The 22,418-nt window shown below is 36.4% G+C and overlaps 1 protein-coding gene across 4 annotated transcripts in view; it reads right to left on the bottom strand.

The window, feature by feature from the left end:
- LOC145686692 (uncharacterized) overlaps positions 1-22,418 on the bottom strand; it is a 119,306-nt gene that overhangs the window by 84,549 nt on the left and 12,339 nt on the right. For 2 of the 4 annotated variants that reach the window (XR_014131639.1, XM_081760237.1), the window contains exons 3-4: positions 21,574-21,998; positions 7,052-7,452 (exon numbers count right to left, since the gene is read on the bottom strand). Coding sequence is in view for 3 of the 4 variants with exons in the window: in XM_081760237.1 (XP_081616363.1) it covers positions 7,052-7,452; positions 21,574-21,998 (826 nt within the window). In the remaining variant the exon portion in view is untranslated. The remainder of the gene's footprint in view (positions 1-7,051; positions 7,453-21,573; positions 21,999-22,418) is intronic. The other 2 variants (XM_081760238.1, XM_081760239.1) reach the window with 2 other exon arrangements.

The raw sequence follows: 22,418 nt of genomic DNA, 5'->3' as shown, positions 1-22,418 counted from the left end.
ACAACTTTTTCCAGGGGCCCAAATACGCATATTAATGTTTGCTTCCCCCCCCCCCTCCTTCCAAAGAAAAATCTAAGTTACGGCGCTGCTCATTAACTGTGCTATAACATGATGACTTATCATATATCAAAACAACAAATTTTTCAACTTCTTCCCTAAACGTCTCAATTTCTGCAGGTGGTTGGGACAAAATCTGGAATTTCTGTGTGACCTCCGGGAGATTTCTGTGTGTTTCCCAAGCGTTTTCTTCATAACCAGAAAACGAGGAAGTTGTGTCGCAACCCAACAACGCATGAAAAAAATGGAAGGAAAGTAGCTTCTTCGACTCCAGGCTTGGTAAATAATAGATGAATTGGGATGTACTCTGAATTCTTTCCAGTGCCAAATGCAGTCCATAAGTAGTCTGCTTGTAGTTGATTAAATGTTGCCAAAGAAAGCACTACAACATCAATATCCACTGTCCGAATGATGATAGATTTGTGTCCAGCTTTACACGCTTCCTTGGCATGAAGCAAAATTCTTGTATCCGCTTCCTCTTGACTGCATGACTAAAGATCTTCATTACATAATGGTGTTTTGCATAATATCGCTTCTCCTTTCGTAGTCATCACTTCTTTCCCGACTCGAGATACGAGTTTAGTTGCAAATAGATCGAAGAGTTCTTTCTTGTTTTCACCATTGATCAAAAAGTTCTTCCAGTTTCTAGGCATTGGCGTATTCTACAAATTTTTCGTCTTGTACCAGTAGCTCTAAACATCCTGGTCTCATCTTTCAAAGTGTCATTCCAGACAATGTCAATTTTGTTTACACTGTCCCATTCGTGAAAAAACTATGTTGGCAAATCTCTCTGCATGCTCATCAAAAGTCTTGGCATCTCCAGGAGGTATCAAGTGAACTAAGGCTTGGCCATCCAGTATGGAACATGATGCTGAAGGTTTGTCACTGGGATAGTCACACACATTTCTGAAACACTGAAGATCAGATTTCTTAGATTTTAGAAGGCGCCCACAGGCTGACAAAGAAGGTGGCTAAAAAAAAAAGTGTCAAGATCAGAAACTCGCTGCTGACACCCGATATATATAATTTTGAAAAGAGATAGGCATAATTTCTTGCACTTCTCATCATTAATTGGGATTTGCTCTTGGTTGGAGTTCTGTTTTGAACAACTTCACTTGCTTGCGTTTGATCGGTTTCTCAATTGATACTACTTTGTTGTTCAAGTCTGTTGTTGGCAAATTCTTTAAACTGATGCATTCCAGATCTCTTATTTCTCTTAAATCCGAAATTCCGCTTTTAGAAACAATGATTTTATTATGCACATTTCGCAAGTCTTGGCTGCTGTCAACTAAATCTTCAATAGTGTTTCTCAAAGTCTTTACGTGTTTGAAAAATAAAGACTAGTTTTTGATGAGCATTCGTGATTTTCCTTTGAGGCTGTGTTAGGCTTTTTAAACTCTCCTTCAAATTTTTGTATCAATCTTCTTACTTCAGGACCAGCTACCATCCATCGCCTCAAAGCATCTGGGTTTTCTGTTAATCCCACTGCACCCTCATCGTCCTTAACGTAAGCATTGCACTGTTCATGTGCCTGGTTCAATGCAATTGCAGAAAATAATTCCACTAATGTTGGCAGTAAACTTCCCAGCTAGAAACTCCTCATGAATTCTTGGGTGCATCTCTGGAAGATTTTTCATGTCCGCAAATACACTGGAGACCATCTGGCATAGTTTTGATTGTTAAATGAAAAGAACTAAGGAATCACCAATCTTGTCAGAGAGTTTATATAGACTCAAAGTTCAAGTTTCAGATTGATGTAAAAAATTCCAAAAGCGAATCCTCTAGTTCCATCCCTGTACTCCAATATGCGAAATTTGGATTTTTCCCAATTGGTGTCTTTACACCATTCCTTAAAGGGAAGAGACTCACCAGTACCATGTTCTTCATGCTCATTAATATATTGAGTATAAGCTTGTTTTCTCAAGATAAACAGGACACTAATGTCACCTGATGTGCACACCTTGCCCTTGTAGTATGGTATCTCTTGTGCTGTGCACACAAGTGTGTAGATGATGTGCACACTTTGATATAAATTCCTTATCGTAGATGTTCAACTTCTGACAAATTAAGTGGAAATGGGTGGTTCTGATGTTGCATGTTGTGTGAATGTATTCCGTGAACACAACGGAGTGGTTTTCTTTGCCCCTCGACAAAGGAACGTCAGAGTTAACTCATAAAGTACGGCTAAAAAGTGATATTTTGTCCTTGAAAACAAGAATGGGAAATTATTTTTCACAAGTTACTATGTATGATATCGAAATGGAATTTGCAGAAACATTACCAATATCACAATGTATTATACAGGGTACATTAAAGTCACATACTCTCACCCGAGACCGCTCTAAAGAACCCAGAACTTTAGAGAAGGATTTTCATATATATTTCCCGATTTCCCCAAAATTTCCCTTTTCCCACACATCATAGGGACATGAACAGTATTGAAGTTGAGACACTGTAACATTTTAAAGACAATGGCACACTACTCATGAAATTGGTTGGAATACTAATTTTATCCAGAAATTTTAGATCGCAATTTTCCCTATTAGTGTAATTTTTTTTACTTTCAAACAGGATTGGGCAATAATTTCTCTCGTGTTATTAAATAGGATATTCTAATCTTATTTGGCAAAGAGATTACCATGGCCCCTATGTATTATTTCAAGGTACATTAGGGTTGCTAGTCTCACCTGGGGCCGCTCAAACTTTAAAAAAGGATATTTTTTAAAGAAAAAATCCCGATTTCCTCCAAATCTCCCTTTTCTTGCACGTCATACGGACATGCACCATATTGCATTTAAAAGCCTGTTTTATTCTGAAGAGAATAATGTATTAACCATGAAATTCGGATGAATAGTGTTGAAGCAGTGGCTACTTGAAATAGATATTCTGAAAAATGGTTCTAGTTTCCAAGATGGCCGCCATTTTCCAATATGGCTGCCAAAATCTTTGGGCCCTACCTCTAGATTTCTTCTGCCAGGTGTAAACAAGTATTCCTGAAAGTTTCACCTATATTTTCCAGACGTGCACAATTTTTATGCTAACGTCCCTACTATTATCATATTTCAACGGATCGAGTCGACGCTTTTGTGCCCTTTCTAGTTATAGAGATATGTATTATATTTTAATAAGACGAATTACTGAAAAGTTCAAATTTGAGCTGCTACGCTAAGATACCAGGCTTTGGCAAGTCACTCGATATGATATGATATACATTCGATCTCGCTCGCTCAAACAATACATATTCAATGTTAGTATCGAAACAGGCACTTCCTGTATTATTTTTCTATCGAATCTTGGGAAATGCCTCAGCTCACATAAAGACGAACCCGCGCATATAGGGTGGGACGAAAAATAGTTTCTTCTAGCAAAGTCTTGAGTTATAACATCTACAGTTACTTCAGATTCATTCTTGTGTAGAGAATCCGAATTAGAAGTCAGCCTTATGCTACAACCATTTTTACATGTTTTACATCTACAACACTGATTTTTATACATGTATCGCGGCAAGAATTACACTTATTTCGACTACAACAATCAGTACCATTAGTTATTGTTCTACTCCGACTCCTTCCAGTGTTGCCACCAACTTCTTTGCTTTCTTCTTCATCGAATTCTGTTGTAGAATAAATATTAGAAGTTTCTACTTGAGTAGGTCTATCCTCTCTGTTCAATTCGAGGTTGTCTAGTTTCCTTCCTTCCATCCTTGTCATTAATACCGTTTCTATTCGAGTGCCTTAACTCACGGAAAGACTGAGATGCCTGTGTTAGTTGGTCACATCGTTTTCCTGGCTAAGTAAGTGTAGTGAAAATTTATCGATCTTTTCTTCTAGTTTGTTACGATTTTCTCTCATTAGTTTCACATCGACTCTCGGTTCTCTCTCTCTCTCTCTCTCTCTCTCTCTCTCTCTCTATATATATATATATATATATATGCCCGTAGCCAAAGTCCCTTCATAAAAATTGTTGCGTGAGTAACTTAGGATTCTAGGGCACATACTAGTTCCTAAGTGAAGTCTTGGCCCGACTACGGTAGATCCCATACTTTTGAAGCTATGGACATTTGAAGTTCATTTTTTCGTTGTCCGCACTCTATAACTCCGAAAGGATTCACTTGTGCACCCAAGTTGGTCCATACTTTTTGTCATATATATATATATATATATATATATATATATATATATATATATATATATATATATATATATATATATATATATATATATATATATATATATATATATATATCAGAGTCTTTTTTTTTTTTTTTTTCGAAGCCCAAGGTGACATGAAAAGAAGTTCGAATTGTCGAAAAATATGCATTGTTAGTTAAAAAGCAAACACAATTACTATATCTACATGAAAAAAATGCAAAATATACTTTATCTTTAACCCTTAAAATGATAAGGTGAGTCCATTGGACACATCTCGGTAAATAGATGAATTTCATTAGTTTCCCATAAACCCTATAGATGTCATCGTCAATATATGCTCCTACTAGCATAAATTGAATGGTACTACGGATTAACTGTATTAATTGGATTGTTATTTTTTTTTAATAATATTTTTGCAAAAATGTAGCACAAATTAATAACATGAGTCCAACGGACTCACTATTATAGATGCACATATTTTGTCTCTCGTGTATATTTTTGTTTATTATAATCCAAGAACTCAAGGTAATAAACATACAGTCCTTCATGCATGTGGAAAGTTTATTACGTAAAAATAGGCCTAAATTCCAAAATGGTACATGAAAAACAAACTGAGTCCAATGGACTCACCTCATCATTTCGTGTTACAAAAAAGGCTTATCATTTTAAGGGTTAAGAAAACATATTTGCGTGATACAAATACTGCAAACAAATAAACAGCATACACTTTTACACTTGCACAAAAATTAAATAACATGTAACATGGAAAAATACACTTAACTTCAGTACCAAAGACACTGAAGCACATATACGAGTAGTAACCTTAATTATCTGTTCTTACTTAAAGAAGTATGTGATCTTCATTTGGTTTTATTTGATAGTTTTTCCACAGTTAACAAAGCTGAGGATGATACACATTATTTCTTTATTTCATTGTCGATCTCCAGTTAACGAAGTTATCAATTTAATTTATTGCATGAAATACGTTATTAGTTAACTGGAGATCTGCATTGTAATTTGGATCAGTTTGTATGTAACAAGACATACACATGAACCAAACTTAGCGTTAAAGCTCATATTATTTGAAAACAGAAATCTCACGACTCATTAAAACACTTACTTAGCAATTACTTACAGGTGTGAAAACAAATAAGGTCAAAAATTATCTAATTTCAGATTTCAAATGGATATAAACAGTTCACAATTTCTCCGTTATGGAAAACAAGGATGTCTATCCCTTTGGAGTACTTAACGTGTCGGGCTAATCAACACCCTGTTTTTTAAAACCAAATTCTGAACTTATTATTTCCAGATAGTATCAACCTATTTAAAGTGGCATAAATTTTACGTTACTAGCTACCTGACAAAAATTAATTATATTCAAAATTTTCCAGACACCTCCATGGTCCCTGAAGGCAAATCGTATAAACATCTGCAATATTTCACAAATTTCTTCTTTTTCTGGCAGTAAACACTAACCCTTTGTTTAAACATGTTTCTACTTCTGAAATATTTTGAGATTCTTTATCTTCTATCGAACGTACTCAATAATTAATCTAAAAAAAATAAATTAATCAATCTCTGATACCTTAATAAACTTTTTCTCCTAAAAATAAAAATACTGAATTTGACGAAAGTCCTGGGTCAAAGGCCAACTCCGTTATGAGTAAATAAAAAATGAAGAAAGGAAAGTTGTTGGAAATCTAAAATGAAGGAGCAAGCTGTTCGAGCGGAACGCAGGAGCACACAAAAATAACAGGGAAAACGTGCATACTGTGCGTAAAGGAACCCAGTAGGGACACAAAAAAATAACAGGGAAACGTGCATACTGTATGTGAGGGAACCCAGTAGGAGCAAACAAAACTAACAGGGAAAACGTGCACACTGTGTGTAAAGGAACCCAGAAGGGGCACACAAAAATAACAGCGAAAACGTGCTCACTGTGTGTGAAGGAACCCAGTAGGAGCAAACAAAAATAACAGGGAAAACATGCATACTGCATGTGAGGGAACCGGAACATATCGAATCCATTTCCCAGCAGAAACGTATTGTTGGCATAGTGAGGACCCAGGGAAACAGCTGGCAATGTTGCTTTTCCATTTAACACAGGGCGCCATACCAGTGTACAGCCCAATAGGTTGATGCGATTTAAAAAAAAAATCTACCAATTTAGATTAAAAACCACTTATTTCCACGAATCTTCTCTTTTTATTCTTTCGAATCTTTACTCATAACAAAGTTGGACAATGGTCCTGGACTTTTGATATACCCGGTATAATCTCTTACACGGCAGAGTACAAAATCAAAACAAGACAGATGAAATTACTCTTTTTCTCGAGGATATTTTCGTGAGAGATTTTTTTAAAAGTGATTTGAACTTCTTATACTAGTACACTCATTCACATTTACTCTCTCACAGACTACGAAACAAGCAATGCATAAATATGTACGGACGAGTAGTTTTGTAATGATGAATGGTGAGGAATTTCTAATGTGTTCTACCAGGAAGAAAGGAGTACAGTAACTAGCAACAAACTTAAGGAAGGGCGCACACCGTATCTTAGGGGTAGTTCCCATTACAAGTGGGAAAATTCTGGGGGCAGCTTTCACCAACCCCAACCCCTTTCAGCTAATAGCCTGCACACTCACGTAAGGTTTAAAAATTTCGTACCTTTACTTAAGGGCTAATTTCACTTCGATAATATAAAGTCACAAATTAAAAACTTACTACGTTAACCTGCAACTTTACTTTTGTTATTTGCCAAACAATGAAAAGTGTAATATAGATTTTATTTTCATTGTATATTTATGTCTATAACATATAAAATATTTAATACATTTACCCTTTTCTTGTGACCCTGACTTCCGTTCCCTAAGAGACCATCTACCTTGTTTAGAAAGGAGCGAATTAGACGTTCCTTGGCGTCGACTTATTACTTCCGAACTGCTACTAAAAGATGACGTTTTCCTAGTATTTTCTTTACTGGATAAGATTTCGTTAGGCATACGTGGACAACTGTCGTTTTTATAGTGGCTATCCAGCAGCCATTCATCTCTGAAATGCTTCGAACAATATTTACACAGAAATGCAGTTTTCGATGTAACTTGAAGTACTTTCTCATCTTGCTCCCACACCTCCTCCGTTGCCAAATTAACATCAGAGAATGCGTCAGAACTTCTGCTGTCAGACTCACCTTGGCCATTTTGTAGCGAAACTGAATCTGCAGATCGAGAATTCAAGTCTCTGTAGGCAAGTAAAGAAAAATGAAACAAAAATTAACAAGACAGTACACATATACAAACCAGAAAACAAGAGTTATTTTTTTGCAACACTTTCTCTATAAAGACAAATTCAACGAAGTCAATGAAAATGTTTCGTACAGATACAGATAATAAAAAATTGCTATTCAGTTACCAATGTTTCAAAAATACTAATTCTGTTCATGGAACAACTCACCTATAGCAACAAGTCTTCGAAATGTAATAAGAAATAATACAATTATTTTGTGGTCTTGCAATGTAAGTTTATCAAATAAACTGTCAGGGAGCTAATGAATTTAAGTGACTTTTCCACCTGGACATTAAATATAGGGACTTTAAGCATTTTAATAGCCTGATAACAACGCCATAAAATTGTTTATATTACATGAGATCTCCAATATACCTTACAAATAGAGTTTTATGAACAGAATGAACTGTATAACTAGCATTAACAACTCAAATGTAAATTTAGGACAATATGTAACACACTCAAAAATTTTGACAATCATTTTACTTAACCCTTTATTGCACGAATTAATTTTGGTCGTGTTAAAATAATTTTTCTTTCTTTATGCATTACGTAGATAAACGTAAATAATATCCAATATGATCTTTTATGTTTTTACTTCTGGGGTATCAAGTTATAGAATAGATGTCACGGTTGTATTTCACTAGTGAAAACAGCAGAAACCATGTGGTATGAAAGATTATGAAACAATGATTTTTTTTTTAATGTTAACAGAACAAACAAACAGTGAAAAAATTTACAAGTAACAAATGTACACGTTTTGTGCTTTCTATATGCTTTTTGACATCCTCTGTCCGACTTATGCCACTAGACAAAAACTGTGTGGGATAGAAAGATTAACTCCATTGGTGCCACATGGCATTGGCGTGCGCTATTCGCTAATATTAACACATTTTAAGAATATCATTATTATTGTTATTGTTATTAACTCACTATGATGCCAATTCGCATCAAAATGCATTTTAGGGTTAAAATTTTGCTTCCTGAAAACACCTTGCACTTCATAACAAATGTACACGTTTTGTGCTTTCTATATGCTTTTTGACATCCTCTGTCCGACTTATGCCACTAGACAAAAACTGTATGGGATAGAAAGATTAACTCCATTGGTGCCACATGGCATTGGCGTGCGCTATTCGCTAATATTAACACATTTTAAGAATATCATTATTATTGTTATTGTTATTAACTCACTATGATGCCAATTCGCATCAAAATGCATTTTAGGGTTAAAATTTTGCTTCCTGAAAACACCTTGCACTTCATAGCTTTCGGCTCTTCCTTAGAGCCTTGTTCATCAAAGAAAAAACATGAGGTCATATAATAAAAATATGGAGGAAATAACTTGCCGAGGTAGAATGGGTCGAAAACTGTCTTATATACAGCTGTCAGCCATACATCAGATGATAGTGCAGCAAACTGTAAAAGGGAGGGTTGAAGTTTCACGTTCTTTTCTTCAGGCAGAAAAGTTTGCCAGCTCATGTTAATATGTTTGCTTGTGTGCCATTGTACTTTTAAATGTCTCCTATTTCTCGCTTAATAAATCCTTAACTGTGTTAGCTGTTGGATTTTTTTAAAAGAACAATAAATAAATTTTTACACAAAAATCTCTCTTTTTCATTGTTAGCTCAAAAATAAATAAATAAATAAATTGAATCAATATTATATTTTGTTTCTTTGAAATGTTTCGAAAGATCTGAAACCAGGTGTTTTGCTGTAGCATCCCTGAGATGTTGCTTGACCTGTACCTTGAAGTTTCTCTTTGTCAAGCCTATATAAGATTTCTCGCAACTGCACTTTATCTCACAGACTTCTGATTTTCCCTTGAGGTCGGTGTACTAGCCGTTAAATTGGATGCTATTCGTTTCAAAAGTTTTGAGAGGTTTCGGTGCTGCGCGTAAACCATACTGGGCAAAAATCCTATTTAATATAGTTTCATGGTTCCAGATTTACATTCAGAGACTCCCTATTGAAGAATCCAACGTCCGTGCATATTCTCGTGGTGAACCTGATTAACTAACTCACTGGCCCAGTCTGAGGAGTACGAGATTGGGAGTGGGTACGTTATTCTACAAAGGTCTTTTCGCCCAACAATATCTAAAATTCAGTAACAAGTCTTTCATGAAAGAAAACAAGACAGGAAGCATGAAAACACAATGACAAGAACACTAGGGCAAAATTAGGAACACCGTGGGATATTAATTTTCTTTCTTTCAGCAACAAGGGTATATGAGACATGCACCTACAGTTTAACGTGAAATCCGAACTACAATGAGCTCCAACCGGGAATAGACCCTGTGCCTCCCGCGCCACACACGCATACGCTAATCACGTAGCCACGAGAGGGGTCTACATAGCGGCCATGTTTAACTATATGCTATTTATATAAAACAAGGTGTATATATATATATATATATAATTTTAACACGAATACATACAATAATTTACATTCGGAATCCTAATATATTAATCTCTACGATCTTTCGATAGATGAATAAAATTTGAACATTAAACTCAATACCGAAAGAAAACAAAAGCAAACACGTATAAATCTTAAGATGGGTATTTAACGTAGTCATCATTCACCATTAAACACATGAACACGAATATTAATGAAATAAAACTGAATCAATAAGAAAGCAAAAATATATAAAATTGAAGACTAGTACGAAGGTGACTCAGAAAGTACTGCCTCCAGGTTGATACCTTTATTTGTGTTCGACAAACAGCAGCGATACAGGTATCAGTGGAAAGCTTGCAAGTCCCCATTACGAGCAACACATTTGCGCCAACATGAAACAAGGTTTTTCATGCCGTTGGCGAAGAACTGTGGTGGCTTCTGGCAGCACCATTGCCAAATTGCTGCTTCGACCTCCACGTCACAACTGTAGCGTTGGCCCTTAAGATGATCCTTAAGTTTGAGGAAGAGTCAAAAGTCGTAAGGCGCAAGATCCGGACTATAGGCAGGATGAGGCAAAATGTCAAAAATACTTTGCCAGCAGATGGAACATCTTTGAATATTTTTTGGCGGAGGAGAGGACGTGTGGCGATACTGCATCGACTGATGCTTCGTTACCGGGTTGTAATAGTGTATCCACGACTCGTCGCCAGCGATGAATGTTCCTGGGCGCACAACCTTCCGCAGTCAGAAATTGAATAACAGCCTGCTGTTTCAACCGGACGTCACCACTGGATCCCATGGATTGCTCTATTACTCTACGAGAAGCGATAAGAAGGTGAAACAAGTGACATTCTATAGCCTGCAGTACTATTGACCAGTGGACTTGGTGGCATTACTTTCTGAATGACCCTCCTAATTATTTAAGTTAAATGAACAGAAGTATTAAATAAAATATAAACATAAAAGAATATACAACATGTACTGGTGAATATGTAATGGTTCGTTACACTTTTGACCTGAATGTATCATAATAAAGTGGAAACACGATGAATAGATATCCCATCTCCACTTTATTAAGTTGGTAGAATTAGGTTTAAAAGAATGTATGTTCCGACAAGGCTAAAACCGAGACTACAGAAAAAAGTGGCTTGGATCACCTATATATTTCAAATTGACAACTGCATCAAATATATAATTTTATTCAGCATGGTTCTTTCGTACAACAGTGAAATCTCCCTATCACTGTGGTAAAGAATGTCTCGCAATTTAAGAGTTACTAGACCAACCCAATAAAAGTCTGGAATCTGCACGATAAAGTACAGTTTTCTCGAAAGTTATGAAGTCAGGACCAAAAGGCACTTAAATACGTCAAGGAACACCTCTGAGATTCTAAAGCAGAACATTCAGTAATATATATATATATATATATATATATATATATACAGGGTGGGCCATTTTAATTAATCCACGGAAATATCTGCTAAGGGGGAAAACCATTTCCGCCAAAAGTACCCCTCTCCACCCCCCGGAAATGGGGGTAACGGGGAGTAACTTTGAAATGTCAAATGGGAACATGGGTCGAGTAATATCTCGTTCGAAAGGTCTTGGAAAACTAAGTAACGCTGTACCAAAATTTGTTTCATATGGAGCACCAGTTTCAAAATGGCCGCCATGATATAGTTCGGAAACTCCAGTAGCCGTAGTATGAAAACCATGGGAGGTAAATGAATGGAACAAAATTGAAATACGTAAATATCATAGGGCATATCGAATGGTGTGGTCCCTGTGATCCCAGTGGCCTCCCTGAAGGGGTCTTGGGGGCTAACTTCAAGATTTCAATATAACAAATCTCTTTTCAGGAATGAGAAAATATCAAAATAAATGGAAAATTTTGAAACTGGAGTCGTCACTTATAACAAACATGTGTTTCCAGGAATGAGAACATTTCGAAATTAAATCAAAGATCCTGGATGGTATCGCCAATTATAACAAATCGTTTTCAGGGTATTGAAAAAAAAAAAAATCAGGTTGCATTAGCTTTAGCAAAAGAAAAGGAAGACACAACGATAAAGCTATTATTTATCATCAGAAGTTTCCAGATTCTTGTTTTGTGGCCAACCAAGAATAAGAGTCAACATTGTTCTTGTTCAGCTTAATTAGTGCTTTTAAGAAAAAAAAAATTAACATTTTCATAAATTCTAATTGTATAGATTATATTTGAAATTATAGAGCTAAATTTTTATGACTATTTATTCGTGCCAATTTGTTAACAATTTACATCATAACAGATTCAAAAAAAAAAAAAAAAAAAAAATCGTCATTAAACATTTGCCTCATTAAACATTTGCCTCGATCGTGGTATCTCTATGATACTTCATTAACATCTTTATGAAATGACATTGTTATATTGCTTTAACATATCCAGATTCTTCAACATGATTCCCAAACATATTTCGTTAGTACATATAGAACCTATTATTACTCAAAGAATTAACGATCCATCCCTTCTAATTAGGCGTTCATCACTTATCATATTCCTGTCGTTCATCAAACAACATGTAAATTATGCAGCCATAGGCAATATCATCGCTACTACAACTCCATTTTTAATAATAAAAAAAAAGAGTAGCATCATGCATTACTTTACTTTAACCTATGCATTGTTCGCATAACACATTTAATATGAAAGCACAACTATTAATGAAAGTGATATATTTACAAATGTCTAGCGAGAACAAAAAAAAAAAAAAAAAAAAAAAAAAAAAAATTCTACATATACTCGACAGGGTCCAATTACTGAAACGCCTCTTAAAGAATTATTATCATTTTAACCTTTTATCTTTGTTTACAACTAATTAAACTTAGAGGGATGGATACGCATAAGAGCAAAGCAAGTTGAGACATATTTTAATGTTATCGGTTTCGATGAGGCAAATATATATATAGGCACGAACAGTTAATTACGCACTGTAACTATGGCACGTTCAAAGTAAATATCTACCTAACGGAAAATAAACAAACATAGCACGAAATAGTATTTTATAAATAGTAATGTCGAACTCCGGAGGTATGTCCAGAGCGAAGTTCTCCCGCATCGGCACAGATCTATTACTCGCACTCATCAAGATACGATATTAACATCGGAGGACATGTTATATTCAAATTTTCCTAACCTACAAAACTAAATATATGGTGCAACGCAATGAGATCATACATACGAAAGAAGACTTTAAACCACTAATGTATTAAGAGATACTATAAAAGGGCACACGACAAAATAAGAATAATAGACACGTTCGAAATACAATTTTACCGACATTACACGTATTTAATATGCACACGACAAAATATGGCAAGCACGGATGCAAAATACATTACAAATTAATATTAAAGGGACACACGACAAAAAAATATAGGAAAGCACGCTCAAATCATAATTGTTAACGGTTCTATACATAAGAAATGGAAATTTTATCTATCTAACCTACATGCATGTATTACAAATACGACTAAAAGACACTTTAATATATTAGAGCACTCTCAAAGAAATTTTCATCATAATGTTTACGATTGACATACATCATGAAGCAATATTGAATCAAATGAAATGAATTACGAAATACTTAAATTCTCAGACACGGAATATTCGTATGTGCGTTCATAGTAAAGGTTTCCCAACCAAAACAGTATATCTCTCAAAGAAATTTCATCATCATTAACACTTACAAATGACATTCGTCACTGAGCATTTAACATTTTAACATAAACCGTCAAGTGATCATGAGTGCGTCCAAAGTAAAATTCACCCCGGCAAAACAAAATATATCATACAACAAAAACAAAAGGCACATATTCGATTTGACATCACGCACAAAATTAATTCCTCTAACCTAACCGAAATACGGACAAAATTAAATTTCCTAACCTAATCGACATAAATACTATGGATCACACATTTACAAATTACACCTAACCTAACCTACAGCAAAAATTTCACAAAATAAGGCATCATCACGAGACATAATTCAGTAACGTGTTTAACATAACCTATTTAAACTAAATATTCAAAATTTTCAAGGTACATTGCCATCGAAAGGTGCGTACAAAGTAAAGTATTACCCTAATATCAACATACACATTTTCAAATTTACGTAGAGACACACATAAGATTTAGTAATTCAATTATACATGCTTGTAGTATGAGTGGATGATGACGATTGACAAGTTTAGAGACGCGTAACGCCCTTTAACTTAGTTACCCATCCTGATTCTTAAAGATGCCATTTGTTGAACTGCTATACTGTTTATAGAAAAATAAGAAAAGATGTTACCCGGTTATCCGCAGGTTTCACAGAATAGTCCTCAGGTTGAGCTGGGTGATCAAACTCCAACTTTGCAAAGTAGGTTTCATCTACTTGCTTATTTGAAAATCGAGAGATGACTCCTTCGGTACACCGGCTACACACTCCACGAACGTAGAATATCTTTCCGGTATGCCGCCGCAATCAACTTCGACAAATTACATCTCCCACTCCATTACTGCATATGTCTAGTAATGGCGGAGACGACATTCGATGGCTTGTAGCCGAAAAAGGTTTCACTAAATTTTGACTTTTGTTAGACTCCTCCGTATCTATTTCTTCCAAATAACATCTCAGGTTAGTCTAAATCACGATTTTGACTAGGTTACAGGCCGAATTACACTTTTAGTTACAGAATTTCTAACTTTTTGGAGGAGCTAACAAGCCATCGTTCTTCCACACTGAAATCTATCAATTCACTGCGTCATCATACACTCGTAGCCAGGCCTCGATAAACGCGGTTTCTACAGTTATATCTTTTACTATAATTAACACAATTTTACCATAAATACCTATGAATACAAGAAACTAACCGTAAAAATCATGAATCTCTATATCTATTTTTAATATCTAACTTACCGAAAATCCTACGCGATAAATTATAAAGAGGAGGTTACTTCCTCCAAGCAATTGTTTAGCTTTCGTCATGGCGACGGAAGAATTATTATCACTGTCAAGTCGCCATGTTTGAATTGTCAGCTTCACGTAGAGCGATTCGAACGCCCTCTTGTGGCAATAGCTAAAGGGATCGCCATATCAGCAGTAATATAGCGTAACAAATGAACGTCGAGATAATTAACAAATAAAGGGATCTGATAACACAACGATATTAAACATTTGGTAAACCTTTAAGCTAACATGTAGTCTTACTTGATTTTATTTATATTAATTGTTCCAAAGTACTGTATAAATTGTAAAGAAACGGTTACATGGTTTGGAGTGAATCGGTGAGAACTAGATTTAAAGGAAAATATTTAAAATTTATTCTAACTTTTCGGATGTGTTTACGTGCGTATCTCATATCAAGATTGAGTACATTTATACTTTTGTGCCATTCCTTATACTAACAATATAAAACGAATTAACATTAAATTAGTGTAAACTTACACGTAACAAAACTGGGCACAGTAATATTATGCGGGAACCAACTTCGACTTTAACCGGTACACATAACAATACGGATCCAATGTAAACAAACCGGTAATCGGTCTGTTACATCAAGTAGTAACATGAGTCGAGTGGTATCTCGTTCGATAAATCTTGCAAAATCAAACACCTTGCAGGAGAAAACGATTGAGGTGAAATGGCAGTGTTCTCAAAAGGCCGCCGAAACATAGTATCAGTGTCAGAGAAAAGGTTTAGTATCCGTAGTATGAAAGCGATTGGAGATAAATCAACAGAAGAAAAACTGGAGTAGGTAACTGACGTAAGGCACATCGAGAGGTGTTGTCGGGGTGACTCCACTGAAAGGTATCCGGGGCCAACTTGAAAATTTCAAATAGCAACTTGAAGCGAGTAACATCATGTTACATAGACAAATGAATATCAAACAGCTTCTGTAAGAATATTTTCGACATGAGACACCGTTTTCAAAATGATCGCCAAGACATGGTGAATGTGTCTAAGAAAACGTCTAGTGCCCATAGTATGAATACGGGTAGAGATAAATGAAAATAACGAAAATTAAATAGGAAAACCACGGAGGCGTTCCAAGGCTCGAGAATGATACAACAGAGATAAAAATGTTAGAGTAAAATTGCCATAATGTATAGAGAGATATCCAAGTCCTGCAAAATAATCTTTTCCTGTGCTCTGTATGTGAGTGGGGTGGAAAGTAACAGTGAAAGTTCAAATGAGAACTCTACTTTAATTCGCAAATTAAGGCTACCTTACAAATAGGTATTGTGTGGTTGGAACATTTGTTTGTAAGGATGACGCTGTAGTGACTAAAAAAAGGTGAAATTTTATTTGAATGGTAACGCATATCTGTGTGGCTGAGTATAATTTGATGCGAAAACAGAAGGAACGTTATACGAAAAAAGTTGTCGAATAATGCAGTTGCTGGAACTTACAAACTTGTGAATTTGCTAATCTCCGTCGCCACAGAAACTTTTATGCAATGCGTGCTGGTTATTCGGAAAGTATTTCGGGGATATACGTACACACTGTTTCGTCCCTCAAGCTAACAATATGACATGAGTGCTAATAGTTAATCAAAATGTAACTGTGGCCAAGGGCGCCCATGTTGTGGTTTCCAAGGGAGGCAAGAAAAAGCGACATTTCAAATATAGTTTCAAATTTTGCTGTAGCTATTCTAAAAATTCTATTGAGTTTTCGATATTCCGAAGCACAATTTCCTCTAGGGGGGCGAGAGCCCCCCTTGGGGCGCCCTTGACTGTGGCCATCCGCATTAACTGAGTGCACTAATTCTCTATCCCTGAAGTCTGCCTTCCAAACAGCATTGGGTAGGTCAAGCGTACGCCCGAACCGTTGTCCGGTCGGACATTGAAATTTTGAAGTTAGCTCACAAGATCCCTTCAGGGAAGCCGCTGGGATCGCAAGGGTCACATCATTCGATATGCCCTATGATATTTACGTATTTCAATTTTGTTCCATTCATTTACCTCCCATGGTTTTCATACTACGGCTACTGGAGTTTCCGAACTATATCATGGCGGCCAATTTGAAACTGGTGCTCCATATGAAACAAATTTTGGTACAGCGTTACTTAGTTTTCCAAGACCTTTCGAACGAGGTATTACTCGACCCATGTTCCCATTTGACATTTCAAAGTTACCCCCCGTTACCCCCATTTTCGGGGGGTAGGGAGGGGTACTTTTGGCGGAAATGGTTTTCCCCCTTACCAATATATATAACGTGTACTTCAAACATTTCTTCTATGTTTTATCATTTTTCAGATATTTCCGTGGATTAATTAAAATGGCCCACCCTGTATATAGGGTATCTCAAAAGTCCCCTGACGGGGTAACCCTATTATTATCAAAGTTACAACAAAATGTAAGAGGGGAAACAGTCTCCAAATATGTGGTTTTCAATCTAAAGTAAAGGATTTTTTTAAAATCGGACAAGCTATTGTTCAAACTGTACACTCTTTATGTACAGAGTTCAAACAGTACCTTTTTATGCGACCAATGTTAAATGAAAATGCAACGCTGCCATTTACCTGTACAAAAACATAAGTGAATGAAGTGACTGTTTGAAATAGGGGCTGGACATCGACATGTCATTCACATATGTTGTGAGTCCAATGATTCCCCCCTTGGCCTTGATGCAGGCACAAAGTCTGTCCGGCCACTGGTTAATGACATTACGCACCACGTCCATGGGAAAATTGTTCACTGCTCGGGTCAAGGATTGTTTCAGATGTCGACAGATGGATCCGTTTATGGCATACCTTTGCCTGAAGGATTGCCCAAAGTTCGTAGCCCAACGGGTTAAGGTCCGGGCTGCTAGAAGGCCAATCAGCGGTAGAAATGAAGTCGGGGACGTTCCGTGCCAGCCACTCCTGGATTGTTGTCGCTTTGTGGCCTGGAACGGAATTCTGTTGGAAGGCCCACCTTTCTCCAGGGAACATGGTAGCAAACAGTGGTTTCACTATAGGTGTTAACACTGTGTCTTGGTACACCTTGGCAGATGTTTTAACACCTTTTTCGCAAAAATGCAGCTAGGTTGTACCTGAGTAGCTCACTCCCCACCAAACCATCATTAAGGCAGAATGATATGCCCTCTGAACCCTTGGAGCTGCCTCAGCAGCTGCAGTAGATGATGTGGCATACACACGGTCATTTTGGGCGTTCTAGGCCTGCTCAATTGTGAACACCTTTTCATCAGTGAACAGAATTTTTCTGTGCAGATTGTTGGCGTAACGCCGCAACAGTTTCTTTGATTTAAGGACCCTCTGCGACATCAATGTTTGGGTCAGAAAGTGACCAGTCTGCTTCTTATACGCCCGTAGATGTCACTCCTGAGCGCACGAGACATGGAATTTCTGCTGATATTCATCTCAGCAGCCATCACACTTTGTATTCGAACAGGATTTCTTCGAATTCTTGCTGCGACTGCTTTCTGGACCTGCGGAGTTCGTACCGTTCGTGGTCTTCCACTTCTTGCGCGATCAGTTGCCGTTCCAGTCTCGGTGTATCGCTGTATGGCGCGATACACGAATCTCTTGCTAATTTGTAGGGGTTTCAGGGGGTTGAAAAACTCACTTGCTGTCTTCCCGACCTTGTGTAGTGCAATTACTGCTACACGATTTTCGTAATCGCCCCACTCCATCAGAACTCAGTACAATATCAACGTATGTCATGAACAGTCAAACACACACTACATGCATCTTCTGCTTTATACACAGATGGCAGCACTCCGGATGCCTACAGCGCCACTCCAAACTTTGTGACAGTATTTATGATATAACTAGGTATTTCATAATTTGACTCAAAGAACTTAAATATTTTTTAATTTACATATTTACTATTCTTATAATCCATAGTTGCCTATCCTTGCTTTTATTAGCTAATCCCTATAAGTCAAAAATTAGCTTATCATTATGTTTCAAGATATATTTGCATACCACAGCATTTCTAAATATACAAAAAGATTTGTTTTTAGTGTATTCATTCAACTTACGAAATACTGTCAATCTACAAATACACGACACTGCTACCTATCTCACCTTAATTTTCTTCTGGTACGCAGTAAAGAAATTAATTGCAATGTGAAGTATATGCAGTAGATCGTTCAAAGAAAGAGTTGTTCAAATTCCATATTTACATTAAGAAGAGATGGATTTATTACTTTTCAACTGGGCACATGAAAAAAGTACGAAATAACACTCTGAGAAGTAAGGTAAATTTTATGAGTTTCCCACAGCTACTGCTGGAGGCCACAGAAAATGCTGAAACAGTTGAGTGCAATTAAAGCGTACTTGGGACACAAAATATTGTTTTTTTTGTTTTTTTTTCAATCGTCTACTGAGTGTAGCCATAGAAATCCAATTATAGTCATATTCACCCAATGGTTGGATGAATCATTGCCTCACACGCATCAGCAAAGACTAGGAACCAAACTGGCTTAAATCTGTTTTAAAGATGTCAAAGTAAGGCAATAATGTATATTTTGTCAAAAAGTATGCTTGATTTCCTTTCTGGGAATGAAGAGGATATTTAGGATGTCCCAGGAGTAAGGAGCAATATTTTGGGAAATGGTAGTATGGGTGATTCTAAGCAAAAAAGTTCATATGAACATAGGTCCTAATCTCAACGGTTTGAGAGCTACAGGTTGTGAACCATTTTTGAATTTGTGTTGTATATTGCTCATGCTGTAGTTATTCTACAGAGGTAAGACATAGTGAATTTGAAAGGTGACGGAATGGCTTTTCGAATGGTATGCAATACGTGGCAGTGGTATCTTTGGAAGGGAAGCTATTGGAGGAAATTTGGGAAAGTTAAGGTTATTTAAAGAAATTAGATGGCAACACTGATTCCCAAATATCCCTCAATAACTTCTCTTCCAATACACCACTACCACACATTGCATATCGTCGGAAAGGCAATATCATCATCTTTCAAATCCGCTACGTCTTATATCTGTAGAATAACTACAGGGTGAGCAATATGCAATTTAAAGTCAAAAATGGTTCACAACCTGTAGCTCTCAAACCGCTGAGATTCGAACCTATGTTCATATAAACCTCTTTTTGCTTAGAATCACCCATACTACCATTTCCCAAAATATTGCCCCTTCTTCCTGGGACACCCTGTATATATCATGCAAATACTTTCCAAGTCATGATATACTTATGCCTTCTTTTTATCTGACCGAATTGTGTTTCTTAATGCACGTATTCATACTCTTATCATGTCTATACAGAATTCTTTACTTGTTCACGTTTCTTCATATACACCTAACTGCAAATTTGTCTCTAAAAGCAAGTTTGTAGCTTTGAAAAGACAACGATATCTTATCCAACATCCTTGTGTTTATTGTAACACAAAAGGTTTCAATGCTTCGCCAGCCTCTTCTTCAGTGTGTAGAATTCACTCTGCCAAACTTACAGCATGATGATGAGATTCTTTACTCCGTAAAATTCCATATTCGAGGTATGGCTTGAGCAGGATTTAGTATTTTATCCATTAAAAAAATTAAAAAGAGCGTCAAATGATTTTAGTCTTAGCCCCATTTCTTCACAAAAAAAAAAAAAGTGCTGTACTTGGAAGATTTTTAACGATTATTTTTATAACTCAATTGCAACTTTTTTTTTTTAGGAGCGGAAAACTTTAAACTGGCAACACTGTTTTCTGTGACAGCTGATATTACAGTTCTCGGTTGTTTTGAGGTTAGTTTGGCAGTCCATCATGAATAGACTCACGCTAGAGTAACGTTTGCAAAATGCGAAAATTTATTTTGAAAACTATGGTTTAATTCGACGAACTCATCGGGCATTACGTGCATTTTACGGTGCTCATAATCGTCCATCAGAGCGATTAAATCGACAAATCATGGATCGTTTTCGCAATACGTTTACTCTAAACGATAATACGGGTCCCATAAGACGTTGTACAGTGCAGACACAACAAGCGATTGATGGTATGCAGCGTAGTGTTGATGATGATCCAAATGTGTCAATTCGTGATCGTGCTCAACTATTAAACTTGTGTTCAGCCACTTTATGGAAAATTTTCCGTAAAGATCTTGGCTTACGTGCTTTCAAGATTTAACTGGTACAGGAAATGAAGCCGCACGATCATCGTTCACGCCGTACATTTTGTGAATGGGCTGAAGGAAACATTGCTATTGAGCCATAATTTCGTTTGAAAATTTTGTTAACCTCGACCTGTTAACTGGCCACCTCGTTCGTACGATTTGACGTCATTACATCACTTTCACTGGAGATATATAAAGTCGCATATCTACGCCGAGAAACCAGAAACAATTGAGCACTTGGAAGCCGACATTCGACGCGTTATTGTCGAAATACAGCCTAATTTACTGCGAAGAATGTGTGAAAACTGGTCTTCCAGATTACACCATGTACTCACCAGCCGCCACATGCCCGAAATCATATTCAAACATTAATGCCATAAAATGACTGTCAAATAAAGCCAATTTCATGGATATTAAAAACATTTTTCTGTGTTTTATTTCAACATAAAGTTCTTCGCCTCTTTAAAAAAAAATAAATAAAATAAAAAATAAATATACTACTCAGTGAGTAAAGTCGTCCGAGAACATTAAAATCCGTGAGCCAATACGTTTGAACAAGACAGTTATTTTGAAAAATTAAAAAACACCTACCTGAACGAACTGCTATGTTTATTAAGGCTAAACGTATTTTGAATGCAGATAGTGCTGGATTCTGATGAATTCCCTCCATCTATGTCCAACAATATTCTCACCGCAATCATCCGTGCATCAACATTGTTTTTCACACTAGTTTCTTTAACAACATTTACAAGTGGCTTCAGCTTATCACATCTTAGATCTTCTCTGGTCAGTATTTCTAACAAACTTGGATCCATCACTTTCAGCAGCAAATCTTCCACAACTTCCGTTTCGTTGTTAGACAACTTGTTATTTTGTAAATCACAGCCTTCGTTGGAAAGAGATTTCAATAAACGTCCAACACATTCTTCTTTTCTGGAGGTTGGAAGAGAGATACTGAGAGGATCTGATGCATCAACCGAGGATTCAGGATCTGAGTCAATCTCGATAGTTCCAGCCTAGTAAAAATAAAGAATTATAGATATGCAATAAAACCAAATTTAAAAAAAAAAATTTTAAAGTGGTATCGCATCGCAGTTTGCGATGCAAAAACATGGAAATGCGATACAAATTGAAAAATGTATCGCGAACTGCGATGCACCTTTGTATCTTTCATTATTACCACGGAAGCTAAAATAACGAACAAGCTGAAAAAATATTACTATTATTTCAAGTAACTTTTCTTTGAAGGGTCGTTTGCTGCAAGAAAAAATGCCTCGACTTTGGATTACAAAACAGTTTTCCACTCTTGTCTTTCCTTCCCTTTGTCGGTTTCTTGCTACTGGAGTCATCTTCCAGAACTTCTCAGGTTTCGGGTCATCCTGTCTTTGATTCTGAGTCTGTAATAAAAAAAATTGTCCCTTGAAGAAAAGGCGCAC

Source organism: Thermobia domestica, chromosome 5 (genome assembly GCF_964235325.1).
Source record: "Thermobia domestica chromosome 5, izTheDome1.hap1.1, whole genome shotgun sequence".
Lineage (NCBI taxonomy): Eukaryota > Metazoa > Arthropoda > Insecta > Zygentoma > Lepismatidae > Thermobia > Thermobia domestica.
Note: the sequence above shows the minus strand (reverse complement) of the source record. Positions and strands in the feature narration are given on the sequence as shown.